Consider the following 9,016-nt stretch of genomic DNA (forward strand, 5'->3'; position numbering starts at 1 on the left):
ATTGTTTTTGCTTGTACGGGTTTATCAGTGAACATTTGGAATCCAATATTCCTTTTTAAGAAATCACCTTAGGGCTCTTAGAACCCGCCATCTGCATTAATTTAGCTAGGGACAATGTGCAAAACAAAGACTGGTTAGCTTTAGCTGAATCCACAGTGATGTTCGGCTACTTTCCGGTAGTTACCATAGCATCCACATTATTAACAACATTACTATCTATGATTCTACTACTGTCATGATTTATGACAATGATTCGGTGAGCCGCAAGGATTTTAACATGTGCTTGTCACAATGTATGAGTTTGCCCAAAAATTGTGGGTACTGGCAGCATAATTTCTGGGGATCCATGTCTCTACATATGCCAAACATGTATGCACCTATATTTTGCACCTTAGCCTATGGGGTAACTAGGACATCGACCAGATCTGCATATACGCTGTCTAAGATAACCTGTAGCAGACAATGGATTAGTTTCATTTTCTGTGTTTAAACTGGAAATGCAAGCTTAGGTAAGTTTCCTCAATTAGTTCATCATGAATGGTTAATCTGTTAAAAATGTATCCAGCATTACATCGACCAAAAACTCACCTCATCAATGAAGAGCTTGTCATAATAGCTGCTCCAATCTTTTTGTGTTGCTTTCTCTCTCTTTTAAACTTCAATTTCAGCAGATCGATTGATGTAGTATACATTTGCTCCATCTGAGTTACATTTTCAATTTAGCATATAGACTTATCCGGTGGTAAACCATGAATATATGAGCTAACCTTTAAATGTGCTGCAAACTTACAATTCGGAGCTTTTATTTAGATGGAAAACCTGAAATGTTGATGTGATGTTATGAGACAGGTGCACAAACTCCATTAGGGAGACCAAGACCTTGACAAACTTGGCCGAGCCAACAAACTTACATTGCTTTGAACAATAATGATATATACCTACTGAAGATTGTATATTACCTAGTGGTTGTTTTTTTTCTTTTTTGCTGTGTTTGTCAAAGTGATTTCAAGAATAATCGAAACATGTTATATCATTTTCTTGTTGTACATATTCAGCATACTTTGGAATCAATTCGACGACTGATTTTTTGACGTCTCTAATAGATTACCTCTTGCACGGTTGATGACGTATCTTTGATCATAGAAATGATTGAAGAGTTGAAAAATATTGGGAAGAATTTGTTTGGGAGAGTTATATGGCTTCGTGGGGTTGTTTGTGCAATTGCAGTTGGTTTATACCTGTACAGCACAGAACATTAATAGGCATCACTACTGGGTACACTATGTTAGCCACATTTTTGCCAATGCAAAATTGCAAGGGCTAGACCAAAAGAGTTTTCTATTAGTATTTTTTTTCGCTGGGAAACTAAGAACTCATCATAGAAGGCAACTGGCCTCAACCGAGGAAAATCATATTTTTGAAAGTCCAAAGGCACAATACAAAGCTGAAATTTATAATCTGATTGTTCTTCAAGATGTTTATACGACTACTACTCTAGAAAATTACAATTCCAAAAATAGAAAGCAAAGATTTAACACATTAGACTTGAACAGTTGAACTAACGAAAATCATATTCTCATAAGGCACAATACAAAACTGAAATTTACAATTTGATTCTTCTTCAAGTTGGAAGAGAAAACAATAAACTAGACTGATCCAATTTTTCTTAGAAATGAGTTACTCGCATCCTCTTCCTCCTGATTCACGTCTTTGATATTAGAATAATATTTGTTCTTCTTCTACAGAAGTCACAACATTATCAGATTTTCAGGAAAAGATTTTAACTAGCTCCTCCATGAAAAAAAGTAAACCCAAAAAAAATAATAGGGAAGGAAACACAGAGACAGAGAAACAGAAGGTACCTATAAATTTCGGAAGGGAAAACGGAATTTGTTGATCTAGTAGTTGTGTGTGTATCGAACCGATGGGAGGAATTTGTTGAAATAATACGCCAAATGCTCCTTTCCCAATTTTTCGCATTCACTTATGGTTAATGCCGTGAGAGAAGAAGTCCATAATTGTAAATTTGGTAACGACATCAAATTACCACACTTGTTGATAAATACTTTCTCAAGGCAAGGGAAGGAATTATCAGGTGCAACCCATTCTTCTAAATTTCTCAAATCATCAATGCACAAGCTAGTTAGCGAAGGGAATAACACTGTTGTTGCTGTTGTGGAATTTGCATAACCATCATTTGCTTCTTCTTCTTGCTGGTAATAAAACTCTTCACCTAAACACTTGACTGAATCCATTCTTTTTATCTTAAGATTCTGAAGACACGGGAGTTGACCCAGGCCTATTAATCTTGTACAACTCTTGCATTTGATGATAATTAATTGCACTAAGTTAGGAAGACAAGAAGATGATCCCATCCACTTTGGAGTCTTTAATCCAGGAAAACCCACGATAGACAATTCCTCCAAATTAGGGTGAGGTTGGAGACCTTCCAGTACCGTAGCATAATTATTAACAACCGCTGCTTCTTCTTCTTCTTCTTCTTCTTCTTCTTCTTCTTCTTTTTCTGCAAACATCCATCCGCTTTCCAAATAACATGATTTCCATAGTAGATTCAAATGTTGAAGGTTTTGCTTGTCATTTAATTTTGCCCTTTTCGCCTCTATTTTACCACCTGTCACGTTCTCTAGACTTCCAATCACTAACTTCCGAAGGGAGTTTAGATTTGCTAATTGGTGGATATTGGAGACATCATCTTTATTTCTCACCATGTAAGGCTCTAATACTTCTAGGCGAGTTAGCTTTTCCATACCACTAGGCATTATTATACCATCTATCTTACCGATACCGCAGTATTCCAGACTTCTCAATTCCACCCAGTTCTTAATGTCTTCGGGAAACTTACACATTTCATCTAATCGCACACACTCTAATTTACAAATGTTACTGGTCAAAGATTCTGGCAATTCTGTAATATTAGTACCAAACATATTAAGTGACCTTAGTTGCGTCAAAGATCCAAAGTTACGAGGTAGTGATTGTAATTGATCGCAACCGGTGAAGGAGAACTCCCTTAAATTACAGAGGAAAGAGATTGAATCGGGTAACTTTGAGATTTCTGTAGATGAAACATTAAGGGTAGATAGATTGTGGAGATGATCAATATTTATGGGTAAGAGAGTTATACCACAAAAATCGATGTCTAAAGTTTGCAAATTGGTGAGCAACGTAATAGAATCAGGAAGAAGGTTGGCGTCTGAAGAAGAGAGATATAGATGTCGCAAATTAGTCAAAGAACCAATTCCTTCGTTGAGAATGTTTCGAACATTCATGGAAAAAGAAAGGTTGAGAGTTTGGAGATTGTAGAGTTGATGAATGGACTCAGCAGCATGAACATCTTTAAGATTACAAAATCTAAGGTCAAGGAACCTCATGTGTTTAAACTTTAAACTGGAAGGCAGATTTTTCAGACCACCAACTAGCTGATGTACTACACGAAGACGCTTGTTATTTTGTGGACTAGGAAAAACAAAAGCTTCCTCTTGAAACAAAATTGTCCGCAATTTTCTTGCATTGCTCAATGCATCAAAATGTGTTTCTGGCATTCCTTCCGTAATTAATTGTAGCCGACGAATTTGAGACAAATCATTTTCCATTTCACTTTTATTCAGAATCATGACTTCATAACTGCTAAAAACGCTTAACGCAAGATCATGCACTAAGTCATGCATTTTAAACGTTTCAATATCACCTAGGTAGACATCCCTTTTTACATCTTGAAAGAAAGAGCTGGATAACAAACTAAGGAAGTAATCATTGCCAATATCTTCGAGCGAGTTTCTATTTCCTCCACTAGTTGGTGGATGAATAAATCCTTCAGCGATCCACAACTGAATCAATCTTTCTCTACGGAATTCCCAATCTTTGGGAAATAAACAACAGTATGAGAAACATTGTTTCAGATGGGATGGTAAACTATCATAACTCAGTTTCAATATTGGTATGATCCCGCCGCCACTAGAGTTTTCTTGTGTTTCTAAGCTTTTGTTGTCTTTGAATGATAACCAATCCCTCTCATCCCTCTGTGAATGCATAAGACTACCAAAAAAGTTTGCAGCAAGCGGCAGACCTCCACATTTTTTTGCTATCTCCTTTCCTAAAGTTTCCATAGTTGAAGTCTTAGAAGCTCCACCAGCAGAAAAAGCTTTTTTCTCAATAATAGCCCAACACTCTGCTTCAGATAATACACCTAGTTTGTAAGGAGGAATAGAACCTTGCACCACCGATGCCACTTTTAGACAGCGTGTAGTGACTATAATTTTGCTGCCAACAGAGCCGCAGTCTAGGACACCCTTAAGGCTTTCCCATTTTATGTGGTCCTTATTCCACAAGTCATCTAGAACTAGCAAATATTTTTTTCCTTCTAATTGTTCTCTAACTTTTTTTCCTAAAACATCAAAATTTGAGAAATCATCGCATTTAGCATCAGTGAAAGACTCTATAATGTTTCTTAAAATTTTAAACATATCAAAGTCATCAGAAATACAGACCCACATTTTTTTGGCAAACTGGTTGTCTACTGATTTGTCATTGTAGATAGATTGTGCTAGACTGGTCTTTCCGACTCCCCCCATACCCACAATGGATATGACGGAGACTTTTTCATGTATGTTAGATATTACAGAAGATGATTGTAATGATGTTGACGACGATATGCTCGTCGTTGTTAACATCCTTACTATCTTTGATTTATCTTCTTTTCGTCCTACAAATTTTGAAACATCTCCAAAGAATGAAGTCGTTAACCGCTTATTATGTTGCTCGTATCCACTAGTCTTAGCAATAATAATTGTTTGAAACTGAAATCTTCCCATATCAGTTGCTATTTGATTTAACTGTATATTGATATCTTTGATTTTACGAGCCATTTTGAAACGAAAGGCAACTTGATTGGAGGATGAAAAGAAAACTTTTACCTTACTGTTCTTATGATATCGATGCATAGCTTCGTATGCAAATTCATCCAGAACATCATCAGCATCATAAGTTACTTGTTTGAGCTTTTTTAACCAAAGTTTAACGGCAGCATCGTTCACCTGCTGCCTCTCTGCATCAGATGTTTTAGCCGCAATAACCTCCAATGTGTGTTCAAGCCTTTTCAGCTCTTCCATGACACCCCAAGCCAGACTAATCTCACTTGCAACTACAGTGACCAGTTTCTTCAGTGCACCATCAATAAGAGTACCCTCTAACGCCATTATAAATGGATATTGAACAGATTAATTAGAGATTAAGAGATTGAGATAGAGGAATTTGATTAATGAATAGGAAGAAAAGTGTTTGGGTAGGAATGTGCTACGGTATCTATTTGTAGAAGATTGAAAGCATAACCAACATCAACTTAATTCAAAATATAAATCTAATCCCTATTCTGTTTGTCGAGATTCCACATGGGAGATTGCAGTGAAAGCCATGATAGAAGGTAGGACTTTAGAGGGGGCAATAATCAAAAATAAAAAATCCCACGGGATGGAGGAAAATTATGAATAAATTCCATAATTATATTCATAATTTCTAATATAATTATGAGTAGATCATTTACTTTGAATTTTTTACGCAAAAGAAAAGTTAAAGCTGGATATCATCATATCTATGAACAGAGAAAGTGATAATATACTTTGGATTTTTATATATAAAACAAAAAGAAAAGTTAAAACTGGAAAAATAGTTGCACTAATTGATGCAAAAATAGTGCCATCTGAGAAATGAGAAATCAATTAGAATTATTAAGATTTTTCCTCTCAAAAGAACCTAAGTACAACCTAACCTTACTGTATTTCGATTACTCCATCATTCCTTTGCAAGTTGAACATTTTTAATCATTTTTTTGTCCTAACTTTGGGACCTAAACTGCCAGATTCTTGACTACATGGGGAAGGGAGCTGGTGGGTGCATTTGTCTTATCGTTTCCACTCAACCTCCCCACGATAACATGTTTAATACTCCTTCCCAAGACTTGAACCATAACAGCGTGAGCGGTAATACGATGATTCCTTCGAAATTTACATAAAATATAAAAAAAAAAGGAAAAAAAAAATGTTAAAATTGGATATCATGTGATCCGTATCTGCGAGCAAAGATTTTTTTGTTTCTCGACGACCTTGGTGGACATAATCTCAATTAACTCACCTATCTAGTTATTTTGGCTATGAATATGAATTATTAGGGCAGTTGCATGTCCCCAGTTTCTCTTTATTTTCAACCATTTACAACCAATGAATTTGTGCATCTCAAGCATCTTGAACTTACCTCGAACCAGTATCATGACCCAGCATTGACATCATAATGCCAATCACTTTCTAGAACTGTCAGTTTGGTGTATGTAAACCCAAGTTGTAGGGACCATGACTATATTAGCTGGCAACCATTATAACGTGTTGCAAGTAAATTTTAGAGCTTTTATCTAAATGGTGGTGGGCCGAAATTCAGTTATTTCAACTACATGAATTTTGCAACCGCTAACAACACGTTAGATATATCAAAATAATATATAAAAAACTGAATGAAAACAACTCTACAGAAACAACTTAATGAGAGAAGAATCACAAGTTTAACAAGTTGTTCTTAACACATTAATTTGCGAATCGGTATATTCAAAATGAGTAATGTTAAACTCTCATCGCGAAGATGTGTTCAGGATAAGACTGCCGAATATTTGTTTCTCGTAAAACAAATCAAAAACGAAAAAAAAATTCTCCTATAAATAAAATACTTAAAGAAAAATATTTTTGAAATTAATTTATTAAAGAAAAAAACCATAGTTCTTTTTCCAACCTGCAATTGAAATGGGATAAACCCATTCTCATACATCCTCTCAAACACCCAAACATTCATTATTACTCACACTAATCAATTCAAACGCACCCAAACATTCATTATTACTCACCTCAATTAATTCAAACAACAACAGCATCAACAATTCCTTGTACTAATTAATTTTCCTGCTGCAACTCAAACTCAAAACCCTAACTGCTCTTGACAACATATCAATTCTCTTCCTCTAGGTCATTAAATCAAAACCCACTTAAGATTATTTTGGAAACCATTTCAAAATTCAGATCCAAACAGGATCAAAACAGAGGTAAAAGAGAGTAAAAGAAGAAAAAGAATCAAAATCAAAATCAGTCAATCTAGAGAAAAAGAAGAAGAAATATCTCGTGTTAAACATTAATACAAAATAATAAAATCAGTTTGCATGCCGCCTATGAGAGAAGATTAATAGCAAAAAGAAAAGGGATGAAGATAAAGGTATGAGTGGGTTAGCAGTAACATTGCTCGTGGTGATGGTGATAACTGGGTTTTGGAAATGAGAAAGAGAAAAAGAAAGAGAATGGATGTTGCTGGTGTTTTTATCTAGAAACTAACGATTTAATCCCAAAGTTGTTGGGCTTTAGACACTCTAGTCCTGTCCCATCAAACCTAGTACTAGGAGGTCCAAATTTATCAAATCCTGAACGAGTCAGTCCAAATCCTAACGGTTCAGTCCAAATCTTATTTTTCATGATTACTAAAATAACCCTCCTATCAAACCCAGTCTAATATTCTTTGTAGATATGTTTTTTCTACTTTTTCATCAATCGTGCAAACCTCGTCTCTCTTCCTCTTTTAGGTCTGCTGAAGATGGCGATTCTAGTTATCGTGGATGGTTAACAAGTTGTGGTTTGGTTGCTGGTTTCGGAAACATGTTTTTTCAGAAAACATTTTCAGATCTAAGGTTTTTAGGTGAGAAAAGAGGGAATTTCGAGTCATTTTCATAATTTTCTTCTTGCGGATTTTCATTTTATTCTCTTATCTTTCGTTCCTCTTCTTCGATATTCTTATTCTTTCTTCATATTTTAACTTTTGAGGTTTGATATTTTCTTTCCTCGGAGGATTATTTGATCGATACTTTTGTTTCAATTGAAGCTTTTGAATCTATAACGGATTGAGTTAATGATCATTAATCCATGCAAATTTTTTCATTGTGATAATAGGGTGAGGTAACTCATTTGATTGTCTCTGTGATTTCTCATTTCTGGTTCTTTAATTTTGATTGTAAGCTTTATTTAAGAATAGATGTTGAGTTTTTTGTAAGTGATTCAAATCTTAGAATTATCATCTTTGGGAGATGTTTGCTAATGAGATGTGTTTTGTTTAATATCACACTAATATTCATCAATGGAGATGAACTGATAAAGTATTTATTAACCTTTAGTTTATATAGCATATCTATATTATTGTACACTTAATATTGATTTTATGTTGAATTCAGAGTAGGTAGAGTCTACTGATGGAGCCAACAACAATCAGTATCATCGTCGCCGTAAGTTTGATCTATTTAAATATTTTAGGTTGTCGATCTAGATAAATTTATTATTTTTTTCACCAAAAAACATTGAACAATCACTCTTGGTAAACTATGAAAAAGTACTATAACACGGTAGTAAACTTTTCAGCCGAGCTAATGCCATCCTGCAAGCGATAAACGTCACTCTTGACTTGTAGTTTTGCGCTCCAACTAATATATTAATTGATTAATCATTTTTTATATTTAAAGTTTTAGATCGTAGGAAAACCAACTGAAATTTGACATGCAATTTGTGTAGATGGTATTAGGGATTGTTAAGGACATACTGATGTATGTTAATTTCCTATTTTTTGAAGTTTAGCCACCTGGTCTGAAAGCATGAGCGGAAACATAATATCTTTCCTTTGTGTTAATTACAAAAACATTGAGATATCTTAAGTTAGTCCATCGACTTTCTGTTCCGATATTAAGCATAACAGTCAAAATATTCTTTGTAGATCATTTCTAACTTTGATCATTTCTTCCATGGACCTGTTCAAAAGTCACCTGTTGTCGTTCCACCTCCACCGGCTGTCAAGAGGTCACCTGTTTCCGTTGCACCTCCACCGGCTGTTAAGTAAGGATTTTGATCTCTAATTTTTCTAATATTTTGTTTCTTATACGAATACGGGAACTTCTGTTTTCTGATTTGGTTTAAGGGAATATTCTGAC

The 9,016-nt window shown here is 34.9% G+C and overlaps 1 protein-coding gene across 1 annotated transcript; it reads right to left on the bottom strand.

Moving 5' to 3' along the window:
• Positions 1-1,559: 1,559 nt before the first annotated feature.
• Positions 1,560-5,477, bottom strand: LOC113337018 (putative disease resistance protein RGA3). The gene is made up of 2 exons (XM_026582716.1): positions 1,863-5,477; positions 1,560-1,739 (listed from the first exon to the last, which is right to left on the bottom strand). The coding sequence occupies exon 1, from the start codon at positions 5,214-5,216 to the stop codon at positions 1,899-1,901; it is 3,318 nt and encodes a 1,105-aa protein (XP_026438501.1). The 5' UTR covers positions 5,217-5,477; the 3' UTR covers positions 1,560-1,739; positions 1,863-1,898.
• Between the last annotated feature and the right edge of the window lie 3,539 nt (positions 5,478-9,016).

The sequence above is a fragment of the Papaver somniferum genome, unplaced genomic scaffold (genome assembly GCF_003573695.1).
Source record: "Papaver somniferum cultivar HN1 unplaced genomic scaffold, ASM357369v1 unplaced-scaffold_158, whole genome shotgun sequence".
NCBI classification, from domain to species: domain Eukaryota; kingdom Viridiplantae; phylum Streptophyta; class Magnoliopsida; order Ranunculales; family Papaveraceae; genus Papaver; species Papaver somniferum.

Coding starts and splice junctions, on each gene's coding strand:
- LOC113337018 (XM_026582716.1), bottom strand. CDS start 5,216: ATGGCGTTAGAGGGTACTCTTATTGATGGTGCACTGAAGAAACTGGTC.